General features: G+C 45.6%; 1 protein-coding gene across 1 annotated transcript in view; it reads left to right on the forward strand.

Annotated features, from left to right (window-relative positions):
• The window catches only part of ptpn4a (protein tyrosine phosphatase non-receptor type 4a), a 67,742-nt gene extending 41,041 nt beyond the window's left edge, over window positions 1-26,701 (forward strand). Inside the window, exons 8-27 of the mRNA XM_026145418.1 lie at window positions 2,615-2,735; window positions 3,756-3,843; window positions 4,790-4,878; window positions 8,854-8,917; window positions 10,702-10,874; window positions 11,854-11,922; window positions 12,004-12,138; window positions 13,192-13,353; window positions 16,451-16,610; window positions 17,366-17,449; window positions 17,692-17,748; window positions 17,950-18,106; window positions 19,810-19,976; window positions 20,180-20,270; window positions 20,508-20,569; window positions 21,473-21,619; window positions 22,046-22,174; window positions 24,968-25,116; window positions 25,543-25,678; window positions 25,760-26,701. Coding sequence (XP_026001203.1) covers window positions 2,615-2,735; window positions 3,756-3,843; window positions 4,790-4,878; window positions 8,854-8,917; window positions 10,702-10,874; window positions 11,854-11,922; window positions 12,004-12,138; window positions 13,192-13,353; window positions 16,451-16,610; window positions 17,366-17,449; window positions 17,692-17,748; window positions 17,950-18,106; window positions 19,810-19,976; window positions 20,180-20,270; window positions 20,508-20,569; window positions 21,473-21,619; window positions 22,046-22,174; window positions 24,968-25,116; window positions 25,543-25,678; window positions 25,760-26,140 — 2,621 coding nt within the window. The 3' untranslated portion in view covers window positions 26,141-26,701. The remainder of the gene's footprint in view (window positions 1-2,614; window positions 2,736-3,755; window positions 3,844-4,789; window positions 4,879-8,853; window positions 8,918-10,701; window positions 10,875-11,853; window positions 11,923-12,003; window positions 12,139-13,191; window positions 13,354-16,450; window positions 16,611-17,365; window positions 17,450-17,691; window positions 17,749-17,949; window positions 18,107-19,809; window positions 19,977-20,179; window positions 20,271-20,507; window positions 20,570-21,472; window positions 21,620-22,045; window positions 22,175-24,967; window positions 25,117-25,542; window positions 25,679-25,759) is intronic.
• Window positions 26,702-27,491: the final 790 nt, after the last annotated feature.

The raw sequence follows: 27,491 nt of genomic DNA on the forward strand, positions 1-27,491 counted from the left end.
TGGAAACCACAATGGAAACAGTCACCAGAGAAGCCGATGTCCATGTTTGTAACCCTGCATGGCTCAGAGACACGGCCACTCAGTAAGAGCCTCAGAGCCCGGTTGGATGGATTTAACTCTGGAGCACCCAGAACAGTTCAGCAAGCCAACCAGGGAACACAGGAACGTCTGATATCTGCTTTGTGGTTTGGACATCTTCTACCTCTCGACTGTCCTACAAGGTGCTGCTGGATGGAAGCAACCGATGGATTCAACAGAACGTTGGCGTGGATCCTGTAGCTGCTCGGCCGTCACTCAGGAATGTCTTACGTGGAAACCTCTAGTGTCACTTGCCAATGTACTGTTCCAGCAGTTGTAACGGGTCAGCTTGGTGGTATTATATACAGCAAACACGTATTAGCACACTCCATTAAATAGAAGCATGCAGCTGTATAGCTTAGAATGCTGATGCAATAGTCAGTACACTACACGCCAGTGGGACCAGGCTATTTTCTGGTTTTCATTGCTCTGGTGATGCGTGCATAGACTCAGTCGCTTCACCCTTTCATGCATTTCAGTAGCTGTTGTTCAATATTTATTAGCTTCAGGCTCAACACAGTTAGCTCAGTTTCACTGGTGATGGCAGAGCAGTGCAGATGCTCTGCTGCCAACAGCAAAGCAGAGGTTCAGCACACAAGTGTAAATCAAGCTTTATGCAATAAAGCACATACGACTCGGTCACTAACAGCATTTCAAATCCAGCTGTTCTCAAGGGAATTTGATATAAAAAAATTAAATAATAATCAAGTTTCTCTGTCTAATCAGATCTGTTAAATCCACTTCTGCACTTGGCTTGATGTGATCACCTTGTGCCTTACTTTAGCTGTTCTGGAGCCTCATTTAACCACTATAACTGTAAAACCCACTGACTGCAACCTGTTCATTACTATGCAGACCTGCAGACTAGGCCATTGCAGTCGATGTTCAGCCCCTCCTCCACCGATTTATGCGCTCATAAACCCCCTCTCTTACCTCGTTCCACTCTGCCTCCCTCTTCCTTTCAGCGCTCTTCCTCTATCACATGTTTTGCTGGGAATATCCTCAGCTTCAGTATGTAGGTCACAGAGCAGATTTGGCCTAGTCTAGCTGAATCACACTGCTACTGCTTTTACACACACGCGCGCACACACAGATACAGAGTGTAGCGAGGTCCGTGTCGTCACGTCGCTCAGTGCCAGCATAGATTATGAAGATACATGTTCACTTTTGGGGAAAAACTGTTCGTAGCAGCTGTTATGCTGCTAATTCAGTTAGCTCAGCCCAAATGCTGTACTCACAGCTCTAAATCCAACTCCAAAGCTCTGAAAGAAAAAAAGGCAGAAAATGACTGCCTGAAAACCAAAAAGTTCAAAAGAATTTGAATATCATCCTAATCTTACCGCAACTTGTACCAACACAAGTATCCACATTGACATATACACACTTCTATTAAATTACCTGCAACGTGAGTAAAATCATCAGTAGCATCATTATAAGACCCTTGAGCTCAAGCTAGTATCTCCCACTTTGAGCCAATCGGCAGCTGAGTATGGATTTCACATCAAGAGATGGATCCACAAAGAAAGATCAGGTTGACGAGTCTTTGAGGTTCATTGACCTTCGCGCTGAACCTTGGTAAAGAAAGAACTGCAGCTTAAAATAAAACTAACCTTAAACTACTGTATGAAACAAGAGCTATTGACCGCACACACGCGTCCCTGGTGGTGTGTACACATCAATAAAAGGGAGAGCTAGAATTGATTGGTTGGTCAATATGCTCTGGCCACCAGGTTTGTAGGTTAGTCGAGAGACTGCTTGAGTGAATTGATGGTTTTAGCCTAGTGAGCTCGCTGGATTCACTTTGAGCTCTTCATCTTAGAGCGCTTTGAAAGCTATCAGAGATCTGACAGTTATCATTGCACTCATCTGTTACTAATGTTTTGTTTTTGAAGGATGCCAGCTATTCCCATTTCCAACTCTGTGATGTTTCACATTTGCTTTTTACTGGGGCTTATTGCAGTATTTTAGTTCGGCCTCTGTCTGAAACTAGCAGATTTAGCTCCTCTCCCTTTAATGACTCTCTCACTGCTCTTCTGATTGGCTGCCCCTCCTGACAGAATATTGAAACATCTGGTGGGCGGGGTTTCTGGGCTCAGAGGCAGAGCAAAAGTTCTTCACACACTTAGTTTAATGTGTTTAGTGTGAAACCCCAATTGTGACAGTGTATATAACAGAAAAGGTCGCTTTAAGATATTTTACGTGTCGAATGATGAGGTCATTTGATGTTATTAACAAACATCCTCCTGATGTGTTGTAAAACTAAGTGCACAGTTAGTACTTAGAGTTAGTGACTCCACCAAAGTAGCTTTGCATGATTAAGTGTTCAAAATAATCCTTATTCGTCTTAAAACAAACTCTTTTGCCAACTTGTTCCTGATTGGCTGCCCCTCTCAATCAAAAGGTTTGAACAGCAGTTGGGTGGGGCTAGTTGACAATAGACGGTTATATCCACTCCCACAGATGGATATGTCTGAGCCAAGAATGGGGAAAAACTGAACATCCTGAAGCCTAACGTGCGTCTCTCTTCTCTTTCTAGCTGAGTTGGGGGACTACAGTGAAGCAGAGCATAGTCCGGGCTATCTGTCTGAATACTCCTTTATCCCAAACCCCCCTCAAGACTTTCACAAAGAGGTCGCCAAACATCACCAGCAGCACAGGTACGCTGAGACACGCTACAACACACCTGTGATTTGGTACAGTTTCCTGCATGTGGAGGCGGAAAATCGAAAATTGGTTCTTTATGTTGATTTTCAGCACCTACACCATCATACTGTATATTATGGGCCACGACTAAGGGCGTGGTTCCCGTGTAATTAAATCAGATTTAATTGTTATTTATATTTACCTGCAAACACTTAAATGTAGGTACAGTCGAATGACTGAAACCAGCCCATTGTTTCCTCAGTGGGCTGGGCACTTGGATGAGTGACGAAACGTTTCTCCCACTGTAAACGCTTCGTCCAGATGAACAGAATCAACCTTTGGAGCTTAATTTATTTTTCTTTCATGATCGCTGCTCAAACTAAACTGACAAAAGGAGTGTACAGAAAGGAGTTTCTGCTTCCCTGTAATGTACCTGGAAGTTAGGCGAGGTTAAGCAAAGGTTAATCCATAACACTGAACCTTAGAATTCAGTCATGATGAAAGATGGGGAAATATTGTTTGTTCCTCTGCAACATTATCAAGAAATGATGCAATACTTAAAATCACTTGCATCATAATTGGTTTCTATAAAATACCTGCAGTTATGCAATGTTTAAAATTACTCATGCATCCTTGAGCAGACTTGCAGTATCATTATTTCTTTGTTTCCTGTCAAACCCTGACCGGTTACGACAACCTTTGAGCGTTTGCAGGTAAATTTAATTACTTGTAATTTGATTACAGGGGTGTTACATTGTTAGTTATGGACCCTTATTATAAGGTGTTACCAAATACAGTAGAAATATGAAAGACTGATTACTGTCCCTGTATAAAAGCACACATATGGCTCACATGCTGCAGGTTTAATGACCTTTTCCTTCTGCCTGGCTCGTTTGTTTGCTGCTTTTCTTTGTGTATTTTCCGCCTCCATATGTCTAACACACACCGCGTCGTCGTCGCTGCTCCGCACGGCCTCCCGACGGCTGCTTCACCCTCTCTCACTCTGTTTATTTTTTCCCCTCTCTCTCTCTCAGCGGTCTATCTCCGGCCGAGTCAGAGTTTAATTATCTGAACACAGCACGCACGCTGGAGCTCTATGGGGTAGAGCTGCACTATGCAAGGGTAAGTCTGTTAACGCCTGTGTGTTAAAGACTGTGTTACGAAGAGTTTGTCCTTGCTTCTGGAGCATTACGGTTCATCACCTGCAACATTTTTATTTCTTTTTTAATTCCACCAAAGCTCGGAGGCCTGTCAGACATGTCCAGCGTCTGCGATCTCACTCTAGCCGTCTTGCTTCCTTCCCCTCCCCCCCACAGCAACCGCGAGCAGTTAGATGATAATCCAGAGTCCGGACCCACCCTCAGCCGTTGTGCTCAAAACTGATATCACAACGTTTTAATCTGTAAAAGGTTTCCCTCTTTCCCGCTGTCACAACGTGGTTCGTACACTGTTTTCACAGAGCCAATCACGTCTGTGCTGGGACTGAGATCAGGTCTGTGGAGCTGCAGCGTGTACAGCTGACGTTGTTGCCCACACCCTGCAGAAATGCCACACATTGGCATTCAGCTCTCATCATGACACCAACACATAGAAGCAGAGCAGGAAAACCAGCATTTAATCCGTATTTGCGATGCAGTTCTTTTTATCCACGAGCTTCCTGACTAATTCATCTGCATTCTGTTAGATTCATGTAGTTTCACTTCACAGCAGCGAGCTAAAACACTCCCATGCTAACTTAAGAGCTGCTCTAGCCTGTTGTAATTTCTAGCTGAGGCAGTAGAGAGTGGCGCTCCAGCTGCTGAAGGAAATGAGAGCAGTGATTTTTTCAGGTGTGTTATTATGGGATGTACAAACGGGACTCGAGCGTGGATTAAATGTGACGGGCAAAGTATGAAATGCGTATGAGAGCTATAATCGTGAAGCTCAGTTTAAAACTGTGACTCTGTGTCAGATTTAGGAACACATACTTGGTTTACATCAGTGAGGAAGCCAGTTTTACTCTCCTCCCTCCCACCTGCCTCCACCTTTACCACGCCCTCCTTCACCTGTCCCACTCTCCTCTCCTCAGGACCAGAGTAACACAGAGATTCTCCTCGGGGTGATGTCTGCTGGAATTGTGATTTACAAGAACAGGGTACGGATCAACTATTTCCCATGGTGAGTGACCCACACGTCAAGAAGAGAGGATCACAGACATCACTGTGTATGTGGGCTCAGTTTCTGTACTTTCCTGTGTCCTTTAAAATACAACAACACAAAGTAAGAAACACGTGAAAAGCAGAAGTGACAGAGGTAGTGCTATGACTGGATTTACATGGTTTTTTTTAAAGCGAGGTTTCAAAGGGAGCTCTGGGGAATCCCTGAGGATGACTGGGATGCTCCCCTGAGTTCTGCGTGACTTCCAGGATGTTTGCCAGTATGATGCTCTGTGAGCATAGCTTCCAGCTGGCAGCCAGACTACAACCACAACAAGTTGGAGGAAACAGAGTTCAGAGTTGAGTGGTGGTTGTGTGTCATGGGTTTTGTGATAACACTTGAAATGTGAGTTGCGTGGTTGGAAGAACCTGTTTTATCCTGTTTTAAGTCGTATAGCATAACATTACAAGTGACTTGTAAGTAGTAAGAATACAAGGAGCACTGAGCTTGGACGGAGCTTTTCCCATTGCTAGCAGATGTTGGTGTGATTTCTGAACTTGACTGGTTTATTTCTTACCCTTCACAAAGCCTTTAATGTTACTGGATCCAACTGGTTTTAGAGTGGGCACCAGCAAATACCCAGCCGATGAACCCTCTGTGCTCTCCTTACCAGACTATGCCAGTCTGTGGCAAAGGACAGCATCTGACACCTCTGAGCCGTTGTGGTTGAAATCGAGTTTCAGTGTCATTTTCGGTCTCGATAGCTTTACAAATTGAGAGAAAGTGCCGGGGAGGTTCCTCTGCGCAGGCAGATCAGATCCTTTGGGGCCAGCCTTTTGACGCCACTGGTCTAGACTGTTCCTCGTGGATTGGCGTCACTCAAAGATGCCTCTTTAGTACCTGTTTACCCGGTAGTATTGCTTAATATCACCCCCCACACAACAGGGAAATAAGAACTTTTAGTTTCCAGTTCTTTAATAATTCATGTGTAGACTTACATAAAAGGAGGACTTCCTCCATGATATGTTTAAAAATGTGACGAGGTTCCTCTGGTCAGAACGTGTCCAAATACGACTCTGAATCTGAGGCTGTGTGGACCTGTGCCATATGGGATTCACAGGTGACTCCTCTCCATCGTGTACTTTCAGTAAAGTGGTTGGTCAGGGTGGAATGACTTGCATTATCAGTGAATTTGATGATGAATGAGAATATACAAGATGAACAGGAGAGGACTAAAGGGTACTAAACCCCGAGGGACACCACAGGGGGGAGAATCTTTGCCTCGGCACACCCAGGAAATCGGATAGATTAAAAAATGTAGAAACTACATATGCTTTTCGAAACATGTATGTATTCCTGTAAACATCGTGTATTCCACTTATTATTTTCGGAGTATCAAAAAACCCAAAAGACGCTTATGATCTGAGGCTGCAGTTTCACCTGCTCGGAGCCAAAGATCAAGGTTGTTTGAAAGCAGCTCTGCAGCCAGCGGAGAACCTGGCACGTATCCGATGTGGATGAAAAACGGTGCACTGCTGGGGGAAAGAAAGAAAGCGTACTTCACTGATATTTTCATACTCTGTCATTTCCTCCTGCCAAATTTGCCCCGAACTGGGAAATCAAACGGTGGATGTTCTTGTCACAAATCCACCTCTGCGCCTGTCGGTCTGCAGTTCCTCTTGTACTGCTTCCAGGAACCCTTTTTGCTGAGAAACGAGCTGCATAATATTTTGGAAACCCCTCACATGGTGATTATTGACATGGCATATTAATGTTTAAGCCCCTGTTGAGCTTTTCTAGAATTATACAGATGATTTCACCAGATTTTTCTGGGAAGTGGGGGGAGGGGGTTTGTGTGAAACTAGGTTTCCTGAAAATATTACAGGCGTCAAATCTGCTCTCTGTCGTTCTCTCTTTGTCCTGCTTTTGCTTCTCTCTCTCTTTCTGTGTCCAAGTCACTTAATCTCATCGCCTTTTGCTCTCGGTCTCTCTGTGAAGCATCAGTTCTTGGAAATCTCCCATTCTCTGCCGTAGCATTGTGGGTGGTTAAATGTTAATGGGTGCTGAGGGTGGGAGATGAACTACTCAAACCTCTGTAACGCTGGAAGATGTGTAGGCTTAATACATCCTGAACACACTCACACAGCGGCTGGTGTGTGTGTAGGTGCATCTTTGGGGGGTTTTCTAAGATGAGTTTGATTCGATGGAAGGATTTTGTATTACAGACATTGCGAGGCCTATATTCATAAATCTGAGGTCTTTCCATTTGGGCCACAGGAAAGCCAAACCATGAAATCGTAGGGTTAAGACTCTGTTTCCGGTTTGAGCGACTACGGATAAGTCTCCGTGGAATGAGCGCTTAAGCGAGAGAAGCTGATGCAAAGTCGTCCTGAGTGGAGGAAAAATAGGCTAAAGGAAGTGTGCGTGTGCATCCAGTCTGTTGAGCTAAATTTAGAGCCCAACAGCGGTGTCCCCAACAGCTGCTGACTACCATGTGTGAGAGAGGGAGGGAGCGGAGCAGAAACATTATAGTCAACAGCATCTCTCGGCCTACGCTCGCCAATTTTTCTTCCCGTTCCTCTTCTTTCTGCCCTCCTTTAACAGAAGCTCGCCGTTTCTGCGTCCGGTTCCCTCCCGTCACACCTCACGCCGCCTCCCCTTTTGCCTTATCGCAGATCGATCTGTCAGATGAGGAGGGGTCAAGAGAGACATTTAGATTTCTGCCTCTTTCTTATTTCTGTTCACAGCAGCCTGACAAATGAGCCACACTTAGATGGGGCATGACTCACACTCTGGGTGTGTGTGTGTGTTCATGCACGTGTGTGTGCGAGCAAGTATGTAAAATATATTTAGCAAGCAGCGATGAGTCACAGCAGCAACAAAACTAGAGGAAGGGATTAGGTTACTCTGCTCCTGCCGCTCATCAGCAGACTTTCTTACTGTGGTCACGCGTGTGCGGTTTCTGAGTCATTTTTATAGCGTGTGCGTTTCAGGTAATGCACAGATTGATGAGGTAATATCGGCGTGGTTAAAGCCTCGGACTCTCTGGTGTTGGCACGGTCTTTTAGCCCACGCCTTCAAGCTCTGGCAGGAGGTCAGAGGTTAAATGAACAGTTGATAGGACACGCGAGTCAGCCAGCTGAGAAGAAATGAGAGATTTGCTTTTCAGAGCTCGGGTCAGACTTACAGAAGATTGTGGTGGAGAAGGAAGCAGGAGTACAAAAGCACTGTATGAGAACCAGAATCAGCTCCAAATTAATTTAATTAATTCAGTTTCTTCTTAAAATGTAAATATTCCACAACAGTTTAAAACTAAACTTGACTAAACCCTAAAAATCACCTGACTGTGGGACCAATCCCAAAGGATTTTATCTGTACACTCAGATCTCATCACGCAAGTCTACGAGCTGTGACTGCTGTCTGTTTAAAGATGCACTGATTGTAAATAAGCTTTCGCGGCTCACCTGCTTTGCTTTCATTGAGCGCTTGTAGCTGCCGTGTGGTCACGTATTGGTTTCTGGACTCGGTCATAATTTCAGTGTCTGCATACATCAGTAAAAGTAGGTTTTGTGGTACTTTTTCCTGCAGTGCTCTTAATTTTAAGCCTTAATGGTATCCTCTAAGACAGGGATGTCAAACATAAGGCTGGGGGCCCAGAATTAGCCCGGCAAAGACTTGAATCTGGAAATGTGGATGAGGGGATAAATTTTGGACTTTTAACTGCATTAGGAAGTTTTCCAGCTTTTCCTGCTGATAAAGATAAAGACCTCCCTCATGGCCAGTCATACAACACCAGACTAATTAAGTCAGAGATTTGGCTGGATGGGTGGAAATGAGAAGAGATGACGAGGCAGACGTGACAGCAGAGAGGAGGCTAAATGTTGTGCAGCGTGAAAATGTGTGACGAGTGGAAAAGAGGAGAGTGTGTCGCGTTGTTTGAAAGTGGAACGTCAGCGTCTCAGGACTGAAGATTTAACTCCGCTTTTCTGCTTCCAGGTTGAAAATAGTGAAAATCTCCTTCAAGTGCAAACAATTCTTCATCCAGCTGAGAAGAGAGGCAGTAAGTACACACACACACACACACACACACACACACACACACACACACACACACACACACACACACCTGTTAACCTCTGTGTGTGTGTGTGACAGCATCAGATTAACCCCCTGCTGTCTGTGTCCTGGGCATCTCTGTTGTAATCCCTCCCTTTTGTGTTGTTTCACCCTTGAATGTGTTTCTGCTTTCAACACAACAAACAGCATGTTTGTCTCCACCACAAATATTTACTCTCCTGTCCTCATTTAGCCCTCTTAAACCTGACGTAATATCTTAAGCTCAGCGTTATTACAAAACAAACAATTACAGCCGCTGGCAACTCCCGTTCTCAAGCATCGTTCTCAAGATTCGACGTTAAGCTTCCTCATTTTTCAGTGTGTTGTTGTTGCTGTATCAACACATTTCATTCCAGGTGTTTCAGATCATAGTTCAGGAGATTAGTTGTTATTATTGATGACAATACAAATTATAATACACAGGAAAGTTTGAGTGTTGATCATGTGAGAGCGCACACAGGACGAGTATTTGTATTTGCCAGCATGAGACCAGCGCAGGTCAGAGACACTGAGTCAGGTAGAAGGTGGAGCTCGGGTGTAGGTGAGTTGCTAAACAGCTTGGTTTCATGGCCCGTCTGAAGTTAAGCTCATGTTTCTGGTGTTGGTTGTGTGTGCATTATTCTGTCTGTAAACACAATAGTTTAAAAACTTAATTCTAATAAATCTTGTAGGGGTGTCGAGTGGGCTCATCTTAACGAGCCGTTTAAATTTGCCTTCCACCCACCAAGGTCTTCAAGATCAGCTTCATGAGTTATTATTGGAAGATGGACAAAAAGCCTTCGAGCTTAGAAACCGTGGTTCTAACACGCGAGCTGTGGATTCTCAACATAAGGACATGATCACATATCAGGTCAGATTTGACCTCTGACCTCTCCAACAAGTTCAGTCTGGTTGATCTGACTTTGAAAGTCATAGTAATGTTAGTTTAGTATGTTTGTATTTTTAATGAATGCACTATATCCACATCAATAATAATTATACTCAGCAGTGCAGATAACAAAAGCTCGCACTTTTACGTTTAAAAAGAAAACTAAATATAGACTGGGTCTAGAGAGTATTTTAAATTCAGGGAATTTAAAATAGAAAGTAGCTCGTCCACAGAAGGACTGGTAGCTCCCCTTACGATAAGGGTTCAGATCGCGCGAACAGGTGTGAATGTGAATGTGTGTGTTTAGTTAGTTTGTTTGCTTGTTTTAATCAATTTTAAATCATGCTTTTTATTTGTTCTTGTTTCTAATGTCTCTGTAAAGCACTTTGAATCACCTTGTTGTTGAATTGTGCTATACAAATAAATTTGCCTTGCCTTGCCTAGAAAATAAAAACAGTTTTCTTAAAAGCTGCCTTGGTGGAGTTTGTGCTCTCTGAGCGCTTCTTGTTTATTTATTTCTGTTTTTTGGCTCCGGACCAAAAGTGTTAACAAGCTAAATGTTTGAAATAGACTCAGAGTACTAAAGACAAGCTTATCTCAAAGTAATGAAGTGTGACGGGGCTTTTCCTGGATTTTTGCTGCTCTCTGAGCCACACGATGTTTCTTTCTTGCACAGTTATCACCCCCTGAAGGCCCTTTGTGATTCAGGAGAAAAGAACCTGTCTGAAATCGCTCAAAGTAGAGAATAAAAAGTAATAGCAGGGCGGCAAACATGTGCAACAGTTTGTTACTGTAGCTAACAGTTATGGATGATCGGAGCAGGTCACGAACTAACCCCGTCCTCTCCTCGCTGCACACAGACCGAGTCTCGTGAGACGCTGCTCGGCTTCAACATGGTCAACTACCGGGCCTGTAAGAACCTGTGGAAAGCCTGCGTGGAGCACCACACCTTCTTCAGGCTGGAGCGGCCCATCCCGCCGCAGAAGAACTTCTTCGCCTACTACTTCACCCTGGGCTCCAAGTTCAGATACTGGTGAGAACCGCAGGCCACAAACACGAGCTGTCAGAGAAGCACCGGAGAGCCTCTGAGCATCCAGGGTCTCACATGTCCAGCACACACACAGATATGTGGGTGGATGCTTTGTCTGGCCCTCCTCCTTCGCGTCAGTTTGCGAGGCTGAAAGTGGCCGCCGTTTGCCTTTGAACCTTCTCGCACTACCTTGCCCCTGAAAAGCACGGCTTAATTATTCATGGTTTGCCTGAAACAAAGTAACCGAATTCGTGTTTGGCCTTCCGACCGTTGTCTTTCAAGTTTTGCGGGAAGTGTTTGTGTCCACGTGAGAGCCAGCCGTGCATTTCATTTCATTTTCCGTCACGCTGCCGCCGCCCTCCTCCTTTCAGACAGAGCATTCCTTCCCGTTTGGTTTGATAGTTTTTTGTTTTTTACTTCAAGTTGGAACCGGCACCGAAACATAAAATAAAATGAGGTTTTCTCCTCGCTGCTTTATGACATTGCACTGTGTCAACTTTGTTTCACTTCACTGGCGCCATGTTTTTCGTTTCCTTTTTCTATGAAATGTGAGCGAGAGCTGAACTGAGAGCTGGAGGTCTTGTGATGCATTATTGAGCAGCAGTGATGCAACGTGAGCTAGGCTCGTCTGATGTTTGGCTCCGCTGAGTGCGAGTGGTTGAGATATTGACTGACTTTTCAATAAGCACAGACCTGAATTGTGAATTTGTGCTGTTAAAAATCTTATTAACTTTGTTTCAGAAGATGAAATATGCTGTGCTTGTTACTGGTTGGCAGGCAGCTCATGGTGTTTAGATTTCTTAAAGATCGGAGGAGCTAATTCACTGAAGTGCCTCTCGTTATTAGAATAAGGCAGCACGGTCTTTTTGTGTTAAATAAAATCGATATGCATTTATGGATTTATCACATTTGTCACAGAAAACCTTCGATAGCTGCTTTTTGAAACTGTCCTAAACTTAAGAGTTGTTTTTGTCGTCTTCAGCGGGCGGACAGAGGTGCAGTCTGTGCAGTACGGGAAGGAGAAAGGCATCAAGGACAGAGTGTTTGCCAGGTAATTCTCGGGTTCTTGATGGTCAGCTGATGATTCATGTTGATTTTGTGCAACGCTGAGTTAGTGCGTCTGTCTGAGCAGGTCACCCAGCAAGCCGCTGGCCAGGAAGTTGGTGAGTGGAACCGACTGGGAGTCGGTCAGCAGGAACAGCCTATCGGACGAGAGATTGGAGACCCAGAGCCTGCCCACTCGCTCCCCGCCCGGCACGCCCAATCAGTGAGTTCTGAGTACAGTTCAGCTGTCTCCGTAACTCTTCACCTATGTCCCGCAGACCTGGACTTATCTGGGATTCAGACAGCAGAGATGTGATAGCCCAAATGTTCACCTGCCAGCTGCTGGTGCAAAGTCCATGTCAGATTGTGCCGATGTGGGAAAAGAAAATAGTCTGGTGTGTTCATCCCAGCACATCTAAAACCTGCAGCTCCCCCACCCTTTCCCTAAACAATATTCAAGATCACTGCGTAGTTTCACCTGTAAAGAAAACTAAATGTTAAAGTGCACGTTCACTGATGAGGAGTTTCTCCTTCGTCAGGATATATCGGATATTTCCCGTCCACTCCTCTCTCACAGGGCTGAGGCTGTGTTTATTTTCAGGTCAGCTTGTGCTCTGTTATTATAGATTAACGAGAAGCTTATAAAGTAAATAAAACTGCTGTATTTCTGCAGGTAAAAGTCTGCTTCACTGTGGAGAGAACAGACCAGGCTCTGGTCCAACTTCTGCTTTCTTTCTCTCCTTTTGGACACCTGTTTGTGTTTTTATTGAACTTGTCAAGAATTAATTGGTGGGTGATAACGAGTTTTTCAAGAGTCGTTGCTGGTTCTGAGTGGCTCCGCCTCTTTTACCACAACGTTTGTTAACTCAGTATTCAGCCAGAGAAACATCGGCTTCAGTCTGAGCAGCACTGCTGGGATCTCCTCGACCATAATGGCCATTTATGGCTTTCAGCCTTACATGAGGAGAAATCGTAAGGCAGGCTTAAAGATGACAGAGAGCAGGTGAATAATCTTCCAGTTGTTCAGCATCTGTTATGAATCAGATGAAGGCAGAGCGTCATTAAAGTGTCAAATCTGGATGTTTTAATAAGCAATGCCTCCTTGCAGCCTTACAGCTGACATAAATCCAGACGCGAATGTAAAAAGAGTTAAATTGTAAAGATCACGAGCTTTAAATCTGAACGTCTTGCTGGTAAATAAACGAATGATGCGTTTGGGGTCACGTTTCCATCGCTGCCCTTGAACACTGTGTGTCTGCGTCTGTTTGTTTGTCAGGAACTCGCTGTTTGTCCAAGAAGGCACGCGACTACGGCCGTCGTCGGTCGGCCACCTGGTGGATCACGTGATCCACGCTTCACCCAGCCTGCCCGTCTTCTCCTCCAATCACAAGTCGGCGTCGTCCACGCAGGCTAACAGCATCAGCCTGGACTCCACACCGTAAGTCGTCTCCTTCTCCTTTAACGCACGTCCCACTCACGTTTCTTCAAGCTCTTTGTATTTGGGCAGCAAACATCAGCTTTGGACTCGGTGGCAGAGCGGTGGTTGGATCATAATTTGACTGCTTCGTAAATAGAGCGTCCCCCGAACACAGACACCCTTTAATTTAGATTTTACTCATCAGATTTAGTCTGAGAGTACTGCTGAGTTGACAGCTTTTGTTTTTAGTCTGCCTGTCGGTGTCTGTGGCTTCTCCCGACAGTTCACACCCTCCCAGTGTCACTTAGCTGGCCCCAGTGGAAAGATGAACCCTTTGAAAAACAGCCCGTAAAATGTGTTTATAGCGCATAGCAGGGCGGAGCGCTTGTGCAACAGGGCTGAACTAGGAATTAGCACGCGCGTGTGTCTGTGTGCGCGTGCATCTGTGCTTTCTGGATCTCCTTAAAATGCTCTCACACTGTGAAATATTCGTCGAGTCGTTTAATAAAGTTCCACACGGCTGCTTCGGCGTCTGAAATCTTGCATCGAGCTGGTAGGAGAGATGGATGTCTCAGTTGGACGTCAGGATGGTTAAGTAACATTTAAGTGGTAGTTCCTCTGCCTACAAAGCTGCACACGCAGACGAACACGCCAAGTCAGTGGCTCATCGCTCTGTTACGGAGCCAGAACATGACATAATCACCTGCTCTCCCTTCCTCCCTCTCTGTTATTGTGTGCTTCGTCCATCGTGGTAGTGGAAATAAAAACAGGCCAAAACAGCGTTTTATGAGGTGAACCTCAGATGCTTTATTTTGGAGTTTGCATGTTTAACCCTTCAGACTTTAGTCTTTCCTGATGAAAACAAGTCTTCACATTTAGTGTCAAAGCACCTCAGGTCCGTGAGTAAGAGACATTCATGATCCATGTTACCTGTTCAGGTTAAAAGCAAAACACATCACGGTTTAGAGAATATATAAAAGCTATGAATTCACTGATAATATTAAACCTGGTGAATTATTTTGATTACACTTTATAATGCTGCCTGTGAAGTATTTGGAATTATTTGAATGCATTATTTAAATTTAGTTACAATGTAACATACACGAGGTTCTACTTAAATGAGCTTCCAGTACAATTCCTTTGTTTCCTGTAACAGCCTGGATTGTTAGTGTTATTCTACCCAGCTTTGAGTCCATGTAGGTAAATATCATTTCAAAAATTGCTGTGACGTTGCACGCTCAGTTGAAGGTCGAATTATTACAAAGCGTTAGCGTTGTTTTAAAATTTGTTCTATTTTCAGCTACAGTTGTTCAGAAGCACATCTATCAGTTTTAATCACAGCGCTATACTTAGTATTAGCCATGTTCCTTTTGCTGTGAATGTTTTCTGCAACTGTGCAGAAGAGAATTGGGACGCTAACCATTAGAAGAAATGTTTTTAAGTACGTCTTTCAGCTTCAGTGGTTATGAACCTCAACCATGAATCACTTTTTGATATCAGCCGCTGGTTGGAACCGCTGTGGTTTGGCTTTGATATAAATTATCAAATAAATTCTGCCTTTTCGAGTGAATATTTGCAGCATTGCTTGCGTGTTTTCAGGTGGATCACTCCTTGGCATTACGCGTTGGAGATTTTCCTCCAGTTAAACTAAAAGGAGAATCTGCTTTTTGTCACCACGCCCTTTAAAAAAAGCCCCAATGTTCTGTTTTCTAGTGGCGTGAAGTTGAAAATGATCTGTTTAGCTAACCACAGTACACTGGAGGGATCCTTATTTTTAATTGCAGTGTCTTTATTTCCTTGACAGCGTCAGGGAAAAAGCCTGGCGTGATTATGCCTTTGGCCGGAGCTGGGAGTTTATGACACGGTGGATTTTCTTTCGTTTGTTATTGTCGGATTAAACGTCGATTGGGTCATCCTCTTTACAACAGCGCGGCGCTGCACACGCAGACTTCTCGCTGCAGTGCCAGAAGGCGTGGCGTTGTTTTCGCGTGCACCCAAATTATGTGCTGGTGCACCTAAATGAAAGTTGTCATAATAAATTATTTTCTGTGCTGTAATCAAACTCTTTTCTCTGAATTCAAAGCAAAGGCAGGCTTTGGTGAATTATTTAGTTGGAAAATAAAAACTGGGTGTGCACTGAAACAGGTCTTAAATTTGTCTTTTTGTGGTTTCTAAAGCAACATTTTTCTTTATTGCAGCTCCTTTTAGCCCTCTCGTGTACCCGCATATGATTTTTCTGTCACTGCACACTCATTTGGTTCCCTCTTACACCGTGCTTTCAAAAATTTATCGAGCGATAAACATAGATCCAGTATGGAAGTATTTGATAGAAGGAAAGCTAAAAAGCAGGGCTTAGCCGTGTCCTCATCCCGGGGCTGGCCTAAGGTTGTGGCTGTCGCGCCGAGCAGATGCATAATGCAGGATGATGTGCAGCCTCGGCTCAGGCCTGCTGCGCGCTGCCCTCTCTCTCTCTGAAAGCCTGACCTGGTTTTGACCCATAATAAATGTTAGTTTGCATTCGTGTGTTTAAGAGACAAAGTGACAGTGGTAGCAGAAGCCAAAACAAAGGCAATGCTCTTTGACTTGTGCTTCTGCCTCCGAGGAGCGCCCGTACGCAGCAGTGCACACGCGTGGATGCAGACATGCACTGAAATGCTTTTACGCAGCAGAGACCGAGCCCTGATGATGCTGAAAGCCTCACCTGGCTGCTGATTCGCCGTACACGCCGACTGCTTCTTTATTGTCGGGATGATGGAGGGGGGATGTTTTCCTTCCTCCAGCAGCCCTTTTATCGAGGTTAATGCATTGTGACTAACACAGTGCTATTAAGCCTCCCTGTCTCTCACGGTCTCCTCGCCTGCTTTTCTCCATTTGTCTTCACTCCACCTCTTTAACAAAGAGGAAGACCATTGTTGTGTAGTTATCATGAATGCATGTTTGCGGCTTTGCTGTCCGTCCTCGAGCGCTCACAGCAGCTTCACAAATCCTGTGTTACTAACGGTATCGTAACAAATGGCGACACAAAGGACTTTGAAACGTGTTTCTCGCTGTCATCTCGCCTTCATTTTTGCTTTATTGCTGCTTTCTTCTTCTTCCTCCCGCCGTTTGCCTCCCTCAGGTCTCCAGATGGGGTGGATGGCCAGCCTCCAGCTCTCCCGCCCAAGCAGCTGAGCAGGAAGACCCTGAGCCAGATCATCCAGGCCCACTCCCAGCAAAGCCTGCTGGACAATCACCTCAATGAGATGTATGACGTTCCCGTCAATGCCGACAAGACCACGGTCAGTACGAAGGCGTCATAAAAAAAAAACTGCAACAGTTTCTGTACAAGTAAATGGAAACTGTGTTAGCTTCAGAAGTCGTCTGATTCTAGATGTTTGAATATCTGAATAGATGAAGAGAAATCCCCGAGTATTTTATATTTGTGCCGTTTTTATATAATCTTTCTAAGCTGTTTAGAGTCTTTTAGCTCATTGTTTTGGCTGTTAAGCATCTATCCATCCATCCATCCATCTACCGGCATCATATTAAAAAGGCGGGGTCGTTGCTGTCTTTGGTCCCAAGACTTATTTCTTCTATGAGTCTCTAAATCTGGCAAAATGAGGATGAAAGAAGGCGGCACGCTCTGCTTGGACGTATGTGTAAAAGGGACTAAACCTTAGAGGTGGTTTTAAATGATTTGGAAACGGTGACATATACCTGCAAATATTATGACACCTGTTGAAGTTTCTCATTCTGTTTCATTCTTTTTATGTGTTTCAGACTTGAATTTACTGGTTACATTTTTTAAAAAGTGACGTTTGTGCTAAAAATGCAAGAAAAGTTGGGCTGAAGTGAACCACTTTATTCTGGTGTACTGTGGTGCATTTATAGCCGTCTGTATTGTAATGTATTTCCAGTTGTACTCGTGTAACAGGAAAGAGAATGAATCTATTAAGCTTACAGGATCGGCCGCTGTTAAAGTCTGAGCGCTCGGAGCTGTTGTTTGACAATGTGCTGATCCGTGATGTTGACGTGATGACTTGTGTTCTTCCAGCTGAACGGAGTAGTCCCTCACGATAACTTGGTCCTGATCAAGATGAGACCGGATGAACACGGACGCTTCGGCTTCAATGTCAAGGTGAGAGCTGAGGAGACGGGAGTGAAAACTCCCCTCGCCACCTTTTATCTCTCCTGCAGCCGCTCAGTCTGACTTGTGTTTTTCTAGCTTATTTCTATGCCTGGTGTAAACCTTTGCCCGTGGGCACGTCATCTGTAAGCACGCGGACACATCCGCACTGCTTTCCCAAATGTTAACTCGACCCTAAATATAAAAAGGACGTTTGTGTAAGACGCTGTTAACGTGTGTGTGTGTGTCTGCAGGGTGGAGCTGACCAGAAAATGCCCATCATTGTGTCTAGAGTGGCTCCGGGAACCTCAGTAAGTCAACAAGAACCTCATTTGTCTTTACACTCTAGTGAGTTGCACATTTTTTCCTCTCACTCATAAAAACACGTCTTCAGCCGCCAAACTCTCTGAGGTCTCCGTGGTGGAGTCAGATTGATGCTGACTTTAGTATAAAACGTCCAGAAACACAAAACTTCAGCTATCTTATTTGTTTCTTCTCTTTCTCCTCTTCAGGCTGACCTCTGTGTGCCTCGCCTTAACGAGGGCGACCAGGTAGTCCTGATTAATGGGCGGGACATCTCTGACCACACCCATGACCAGGTAGTCATGTTCATCAAGGCCAGCTGTGAGAACCACTCCGGGGAGCTCATCCTATTGGTCAGACCTAATGGTGAGTGGTTGTTAGAGTGCCCAGTGCATTAAACACTGATCAGGTGTAACATCCTGACCGCTGACAGCTGAGGTGAATAACACCTATCTCTTCATCATGCCATCTGCTAGTGGGCGGGATATATCAGGGAGGAAGTGAATATTTTGTCCTCAAAGTTGATGTTAGGAGGAAAAATGGTCGAGTGTAAGGATTTGACAAAAGGCCAAACTGGGTCAGAGCATCTCCAGAACCTCAGCTCCTGTGGGGTATTCCCAGGGTGTCCCCCAGGGGTCAGTGTGCATCAGCGACAGGGTCATGAGTGGCCAACGGTCACGGATGAGCAAAGGCTGACCCGTGTGGTTCGATCAAACAGCAGAAAAAGTTGATGCTGGTTCTGATAGAAAGGTGTTAGAATACACCGAGCATCAGAGTTTGCTGTGTGCTGTGCCCATGCTGACCCCTGTTCACCACCGGAAACGCCAGCAACGGACATGTGAGCGTCAGAAATGAACCACAGAGCAATGCAAGGAGGTGTCCTGGTCTGATGAATCCCACCTCACAGCTCACAGGCCTCACAGGTATCTGTTGCTAACATCTTGGTGCGGTTACCACAGCAAAATGGGAACCAGCACAATATCAGGCAGGTGGTCATGATGTCATGTCTGATCGTTTACACCGACAGGCAAACTTCTGGTACTTAGGCCTTTACAGAAAGTAATGAAAGATCAGATTTTTAGAGGATATTTGTACACGTATAAACTGTAAGTACTCTCGAACACTAGTACTGTAGGTATGTGAGTAGCTCATATATTTTCTTCAGGCTTTAACCTTCAGAGTGTCTTTGTATGCTAGTGAGCTTCTTCTGCCACTTCCTGGGTTTGAATATTTGCTCCTGATGAGACTTGCAGTTTGTGCGGTGCGGCCGGTTTTAATTTAAGGACCGTAAACATTCGAATGAAGTGTTTTACAGGCTGAGTTTAACGTATTAACACATGGTGCAGCACACTCCTGAAAATGAAATGTGGTCAGAAACTGGTGGAAACGAGATCTGCGAAGCCGCACGTGGTGGTATCCGTACGTCTCGGCCGTATGTGTGTTCACCACATAGAAGACTCGTGCTGAAGCGTCTCCTTTAATCAGCGAAGCGGGGAGAAGTGCTCTTAAAGATGATGAAACAGAGAAACTGTTTGGTGTGTGGGTCAGAAACAGATCAAAGCAGATAGAAGAGTCCATCGAAGTCTTTACGTTATTCAGTTTTGCTGTTGAAATGTTGGACTGTAAGTATTTACACACAGAGGACACGTGTTCTCTTTGTGCTCGAGTTTTGTTGTATTTAAAAGTTTGTTGTTTAACTCCATGTTTTTATTCTTGGGCTCTACTAGTGTAGCTTTGCACGACTTACAGTTGAGCGTTAACGTGTCCTCTGTAAGTCCTTTATCTACTGTCTTAAACGAGCTGTTTGGACTCCTCTTCCTCCTCTTCCTCATTCCTGATTGGCTGCTTCCTGCAAAGGACAGATTTGAGCAGCTCGTGGTTTGAGCCGCATGCTCGACACAACCACTTTCATGCGGATCCAGGATTAGAGCCTTTGCCTTACAGGGATGTAAGCTGAGCTCATTATTGTGAACTTTGTTTAATCTTAGCAGCGGTGATCTGTATATGTGTCAGATGGAAAAGCTCATAGATTCCTGTCACAGTTTGTTTTCCTCTCCTCTCCTGCTCAGCCATCTATGACGTGGTGGAGGAGAAGGTGGATCCAGAGCCAGATTTTCAGTACATCCCTGAGAAATCCCCTCAGGACCCGGCCCAGCTAGACCAGCATGCTTTGAGAGACTCTATGGTCGCACTGAAGGAAGGCCTGGGCGGCGGAGCCATACTGGCACAGTTTGATGTAAGAAGGACACGAAAAAAGTTCACACGCTCACGCACACGTGAAACTGCAGGCTCGAGTCGGTGGTTTGTCATTTATTTTAAAATATTTTGTTGATTAATTCTTTCCTCCACGTTCCTGATTTATGCGCTTTTAAAATTTATAATACATAAAAACGCACAAAACAAAGACAAATGCTGATATTTGTGTTCCTTGTCTTGCAGCAACTGTACAGGAAGAGGCCGGGGATGACGATGCTGTGTGCCAAATTACCTCAGAACGTTTCCAAAAATCGCTACAGAGACATCTCTCCCTGTACGTGACCCCACAGCGCTATGCTCGCTAACTTTCTCCTTTTTCTCATCATTTCCCCTCGACTTCTATTTTCTGACTTTTTCCAACAACTTTTAACAGAAGTAACAAAGTAACGACCCGAGAACAAAGGATAAAATCCTCCTTAAATGCAAACATGCATTAAAGACACAGTTTGGACTTGTTGCTGTTTTTCTTTGCCTAATCTGACCCCCTTCTCTTGTTCGTCTCTCCCGACAGATGATGCCACCCGCGTCATTCTGAAAAGCACAGATGATTACATCAATGCAAATTACATCAATGTGAGTTATCTTTAATGTCTGCAGTTTTGCTTGCGTGATGCTCTGTTACACTGATGCTGAATCGCAGCCGGTGCATTTGAACAGGACTATCATATCACACGCTGCTCCAGTTTCGGAGCCGTGAGTTTGGGTCCTTGTGGCCATATTTGGACGAGGGGCTTGAGTGCTAGTTTGTCAGTGAATCCTGGAAAGCTGCACCCATCATCTGGTAGTTATGCTAAGTAACTGAAACTGGAGCGCAGACTTCTTGGGCTGGCTCTGCCACATGGCAGGCTGTGGTATCGGCCCGCCAGGCCTTTATTTTTCAAAGCTAACGGCAGCTTGCGTGTAGAAGAGGGTTACAAACAGAGAACAGGTGCTTCTTGGTAAGAATTTAATATAAGAGCGTAATATTTTAATGAATTGAATCTCCTTCCTGTGGGTGGCTCTGTCTGTTCATGTCATGCCTTCTCAGACCTACTGGAGGTTTGTTCCCTGCAGCAAACACGACAACCTTTGCAAACAGTGTTTCAGTGTGAAGGGCGGCATTTTAAAGCCTTGTTCACTCTGTGATCAGTAGTTGTTCGGCGTGAAGGACACAGGCCCTGCTTCCTCGCCGTCTAATCAGCATGAACAAATCCAGCTTCTCATCAGTGTCATTATTAATTCAGGGGCTGTAGGTAATCTGATAAAGACCTGGGATAATTTGACTGTTATTTGATTTGATAGAGTTGGGACGCTCATGGAAAATGACCATTCATTTATTCTCTGTTAGCTAGAAAGTGTAGTTAATGACATGTTGTATTGGGACAAGCGCTGATCCAAAAAAACAACAAAATAAGTTGGAGTAAGATGCAAATCTAATGCAGTCTCTGCTTCTTTAACCTGAACCTCTGATGTGTGTGTGTGTGTCGTCCTGTGTAGATGGAGATTCCTGCGTCCAGCCTGATAAACCGCTACATCGCGTGCCAGGGCCCGCTGCCCAACACCTGCCCCGACTTCTGGCAGATGACGTGGGAGCAGGGCTCATCCATGGTGGTCATGCTGACCACCCAGGTCGAGAGGGGGCGGGTATGTAAAAGATCTCTTCAAGGACGAGGGCAGGAAACTGAAAATGTACTGTTAGAAAGAGCCGTTTGAATTTAACGTTTCGCCGGTAAGCGGCACAGGTTACGACGCTGAGGCGTCTGGTCGAGCTGCGTCGTAATGCCTCAGTATATTCAATTATTTACAAAAGTCTGCAAAGTCTCACACGCTGCAGACTTCTCTGCAGCTCAAGCCGTTGTTAGTTTTGGAAAGAAGTAATCCTTAACACAACATTACGTAACAACGAAGCTTCCAGACACGGTGCAGATAAAAAATCTCTGGACTCGATCTACAGTTTACATCCAGGGATGAGAAATTGGAGAAACTGGACATGTTTAATGGTTTGAAATGTAACGGCGAGGACGCGATGGGTAGATGCTGAGAGTCATAAGGTGTTTGATGTGTTTACAGGTGAAGTGTCACCAGTACTGGCCCAACCCTGACAACAGCGCCACATACGGAGACTTTAAAATCACGTGCCACAATGAAGAGGGCAACTCTGCCTTCCTGGTCCGGGAGATGACCCTCACACACACACCGGTAAACTCACACACACACACACACACACACACACACACACACACACAGCCAGATGACCCGGGCGGGCGAGGGCGCCCCAGAGGAAGACTCCGGGTCCAATCTCAGAGAGGGAACCGCGTCTCAGGAAGGATGAGCTGTCGAAGGACCCCGAGGAGGTGTGTTGCCATAGTGACCAGTGTGGGCTGTTCTTTTTCTGGCTCCCGCTGCAGCACGCGGGCCACATATTGGGATCTGGTTGCCACGACAACCCAAACACTCCAGTCGGCCACATTGCAGAAAAGGAGAAAGACGGAGAGCAGAGGAACAGAGAGTGGGATGAGGATGGTTTGAAGAACGGGGACGTAAGTTCGGTTCGATCGTGGCGTCGAAGCCTTCGGCGTGCTGCGGCGTGCTGCGGCGCGCTTTTAGTTCTTTCATGCTTTTAAACCACACACAGCCAGAGTACAGCACGGGCGCCAGAACGAGCCACGGCGGCCTGAGAGCAAAACAGAACCACCCCCTTTAACTAGATTCTTTGTTTGATACTTTCATTTATTATATTTTTTATGGTCATTTCAAAAAACAAATAAAACGAATACTAGAACAAATAAGTCTCGGTCGTTGTGTCCTTGGGCGAGACACTTCACCTGTGTCTGCTGGTGCTGGTCAGAGGGCCCGGTGGCGCCAGTGTCCGGCAGCCTCGCCTCTGGCAGGTTTGTGGGTTTGTTTTCATCACTCTGATGATGTCAGAGAGCATAGATATTCTTAATATGGTCATCCACACCCCGCTCTGGCTCCACCTACCCCTCTGTTCTTATCTTTTAATCTTAAGGAGGATGGTTTGAAAAGAATGAGGAACACGAACCAACGGATTTCTCCAAAGCTCCTCTGACTCCAAGTAAACAGATATCTTTCTGGAAATGAGCACAGCAGATCCCGCCTTGATCTCCCTGTGAGGAAGAGGAGGGGGAGGCCAGTTTGGGGTATTCAGTGCTACAAATCAGCTGACCCAGCTGTTCGTGTGCCTCTTTTTGAAGGAGGTGCCTCTGAATGTGCCAGAGATGCAGAGTGAAGCATGAGCCCAGGCTTTTTAAGTGCAGCGACACACACACATGGGAGGTGGGCGGGGCTTCTGCGCCTGGACGTCCACTCTCGGTGACGTCATACAGACCCAAGAACAGAAAAACCTGCAAGAAATGAAACTTTTGGCTCACAGGCATTATTTGTGTGACCTCACCGATTGTTTAATATGAGCATTCGCCATGGAAACGGTAAAAAAAGGATGATGGATCCCCTTTAGTAAACCACATGCTGCTGTATTGTCTCCTGTTAAATGGGCACTGTTCGGGGAGTTGATATATAAAGTTGGTATGAATAAGTAAACCGAAGGCTTTTGTTTGTTTGCTGCGTGTAACATGTGTGATGTGTAAACGTAGCGTCCAAACGGCGAGCTTTCGTGCCGGATCAGCTGTCTGTTTTTCCCGATCGCTTTCCTGCGTGCGGTCCGCGCAGCGTGACCTTTAAAGTATACGGCTATAAGAGGAGCCAATTAGCATTCTCCTCTGCCTGTGATTGTTGCTATGGAGATAGATGTGTTACCATGGCGATACGGCGAGGCAGTATTAAAGAGGAACACAGCGGCTCTGATTCGCACAAGAAACGGTGGTCAGTGCTTGGTTTCTTCTGCAGGGTGTGTGTTTGTGTGTCACGGTGATCCCGTGGGGTTTAAATCCTACCAACTTCGATTTTTCCATCATGGTTGGACCTTTTTTTGTATTTTTCTTGTCCCTGATGAATCGATAAAAGAGAGAAGATCTCTTGTGTTTATTCAGTGTCTAATAGAGACACTAAAAAATGTTTTCATAAGATGTGATTTACCAAATGTGTCCAGCAGAGTAAAAAGAATTAAACTGCTGTTACTTCTTCGCTCTACCCGTTTCATAACATAATTACACAAACAGGGTTCTGTGTTGTGTATCCCCAGGATGCAGAGCTCAGTGAAACATGCTTAGCGGTCTCCCACATAAAATACAATTCCTTGTTTTGGCGTGAGTGTGGTTGACATTTGAAAGTGAGGAATTCTTTGTGAGCTTTAGGTCTTCACTGAGGTCAGGGTGAATACCCTCAGTTGGTCTTCAGTGCCCTCCATCATGAAGAAGAAGTCTTTGTGTAAAAGATTACATAAAAACATAAAGGAGCATTTGTAGTCGGGCTAGTATCGGCTGGCTGTTGATGTATTGGTGTAAAGACGTTGCAGAAAAATGAGCCCCGGGGTAATCAGACGACTGTATCATCGGTGTTTGTTCAGCAGAGCAGATCTGATGTCGTCTGTAACGCTCGCGGTCTGCAGCACATGCAGCAGAGCAGCGTCACTGCTGCGGAGTCGAGCCGTGTCTAACTTCCCCTTTTAAACGTGTTGTATTTACACCGTTGCTCCAGCCAGCCGGAGAATCCTGGATGCAGGACCTTGGGAGTGTCCGGTGGCGTCTGGTGTTGGGAGGGTAGCCTCGGGTCCTGTAGGTCGAAAGGCTGAAGCTCTGTGGATCAGACTGACGTTACACCGTAGGTCTGAGTTTGCAGAGCGGGCCCACGGCACAATTTTCACTGCCTGTCAGGAATTCTGATCCCATTACTCATCAGCGTGTGCACATCTCAAACATCTTTACTGTATCTGCATCTCCAGAATCCAGCACTGCTCGTCCACTGATGATCTTTATTTTCTGTGTGTGCGTGTGTGTGTGTGTGTGTGCGTGTGCGTGTGTGTGTGTGTGTGTGTGTGTGCGTGTGTGTGTGTGTGTGTGTGCGTGTGTTCAGAGCGAGCAAAAGAGGGAAATCACTCAGATTCAGTACGTGGCTTGGCCCGACCACGGCGTTCCCGACGACTCCACTGATTTCCTGGACTTTGTGGCTCTCGTACGGACCAAACGGGCTGGACAGGACCAGCCAATGGTGGTGCACTGCAGGTACGGCCATTCTGTGTGAACCATGTGACCATGGCGAGCCAAAGATTACAGGATAAAAGTTAACCTGTCTGAGCTGGAAACGATGGATGTAGTGAAACGAGTGACTCTTCCAAACAGGTTTACTTCCAAGAAAAGTTCCAGTTTCCGTTACCAGAAAATGATTTCTCTCCTTTCCCTGGTCTCAAATGTTTGAACACCTCTCACCTGCTCCTCATTACTTCCTTCAGGGCAATTTGTTATACCTTAAGTCCCGCCTCCTTCACAGCGTGGGCAGTACCGTGACAATATAGCGCACAAATGATATCCATAAAGTCTCAGAATTGTTGGAATTTAGCTTATTTGCTCCTTACAGAGATTTTTGTTACTTCGTTAAATAATTAGTGTGTGTTATTAACAATCAAATGATCTTTCTTGATTTTTTTCCAGCGCTGGGATTGGTCGGACGGGCGTTCTGATCACCATGGAGACGGCGCTGTGTCTGATGGAGTGCGGTCAGCCGGTGTATCCTCTAGAAATTGTCAAGACCATGAGAGATCAGCGGGCCATGATGATACAGACACCTGTGCGTACGCAGCACCGTCCGCTTGCTCTCCGACGCTGTAAACTTTAAAAGCTTAAACTCTGCCTCCGCTTTTCTTTTCAGAGCCAGTACCGCTTCGTGTGCGAGGCCATCCTCAAGGTCTACGAGGAAGACCTGTTCAAGCCGCTGAAGACGGCCCTCTACCAGCAGAGAGAGAAGGCGGCTGACGAGAAGGAGGAGCGGAAAGAGCAGCAGAAAGCGGGAGAGGAGCGAGACGAGGCGGCGACGGCAGAGAAAGGGGAGGCGGCCAAGGTGGAGATGCTGGAAGAAGAGCTGGACGGAGAGGATGACGACGAAGTCGAGGTGCTGGATGTGGGAGAAGTGACAGAAGAGGGGGAGGAAGAGGAAGAAGAGGAGGAGGAGGAAGTGGAGGAGCCGAGCGTCGCCAGTGCCACCAGCGTGACGAGCGAGACCAGCGCGAACCCCGATCCCGCTAACCCGTGACGTGGGTGGGCGGGGCTCACCGGGAGGAGGCCGGACGAGAGAACAAAAGCACTGTTGCACTTTAAGCTGACAAAAAATGAAACGAACAGACAAACTGACATGAAAACCTTTGGACGTGATGAGTTAAAAAACCCAGCTGTGTCGAACAGGTACCTTTAGGGGGAGTTAATGTTCAGGGTAACGAAAAGAAGAATCAAAGAATGAACGAGATGATAAAACGTGGATGGGGAGTTGCTGTAGTGCCATAAGTACGAAGGGGAAGGGCGGCCACTGTGGATGGAAAGCCTCCCCTCCGCTCTCTCTCTTATTATTTTAGTTTTTTTAAATCCCAAAGGGTTGCCCTGTCCCCTTCGGAGTGAGTCTGCCAGACGGACCTGCCTTTTTTTTTTTTAGTGTCCTTTTAGCAGATAAAGAGAAAAACCTTATCTTTTGTTCCTCAGAGTATTTATTGTGTTTTAGTTTGTGTCAAACCCTGTCCACTGAACAAAAAAACGCTGTATGTTTTGTTTGTACAAGTCTAGAGCTTCATGCTTTCCTGATTAAATCTTAGGTAGTAAAGTAGTGTGATTCCTCTTCTTCGAACTACTTCATTATTTCTTTTGATTTTTGTGGTTTGGGGGGGCAAAAACAACAACAGTGATTTAATTTATTGTACTTGCTTTGATCTTTCTCGTCTCGCCTCTCGTTCGGCGCTGGGGGGAGTTTGGTACTCGATCCTTCTGTGAGCGGTGTGTTTGAGCCCACAGACGCACACGTGGACGTTGTTTGGCGGGGTTTTTGATCCTCGTCACCACAGCTCCCGTCCGCTTTCGCTCACTTTCACGCTCCTGCGTCGATTCGCTTCTCGCTAAAAACCGCGGTGTCCTCGAGCCGGACAGCGTCCCTCCGACCAGAGGGGCGCACCGTGGATTAGGATTAATGTGGAGCCTGAAGTCTTCATCGTGGCAAAGATGGTTTCTTTTAACCGAGCTGGATCCCGCTGGGTGGTACCTTCTGCTGAACCCGGTCCGAGCAGGTCATGTCAGTGTTTTGGCTTAAAATCATCAGGAAGCGCCACATTTTCCTCACTGTCTACCTGAAAACACCATTCATGTTTTATATATGCAACCTGTAGAGCCCAGTTACAGATGTGAAGCTACAGCAACATAAACTCTGCTGCAATGAATTTGAATGTGTTCATTTGGTGATTAAGGTTTTTTTTAATTACACTGCGGGAAGTGAAGACGATTAGAAAATTCTTCAGGAATGTTCGATTGGCCACGAAATGAAAGTGATTCCCTCGTCTCCTGCAGTATCCTCTCACGTTTCACACCTCTAATCTCTGGCCACATCAAATTCTTAATCAAATATA

This window comes from Astatotilapia calliptera, chromosome 16, assembly GCF_900246225.1.
Source record: "Astatotilapia calliptera chromosome 16, fAstCal1.2, whole genome shotgun sequence".
Lineage (NCBI taxonomy): Eukaryota > Metazoa > Chordata > Actinopteri > Cichliformes > Cichlidae > Astatotilapia > Astatotilapia calliptera.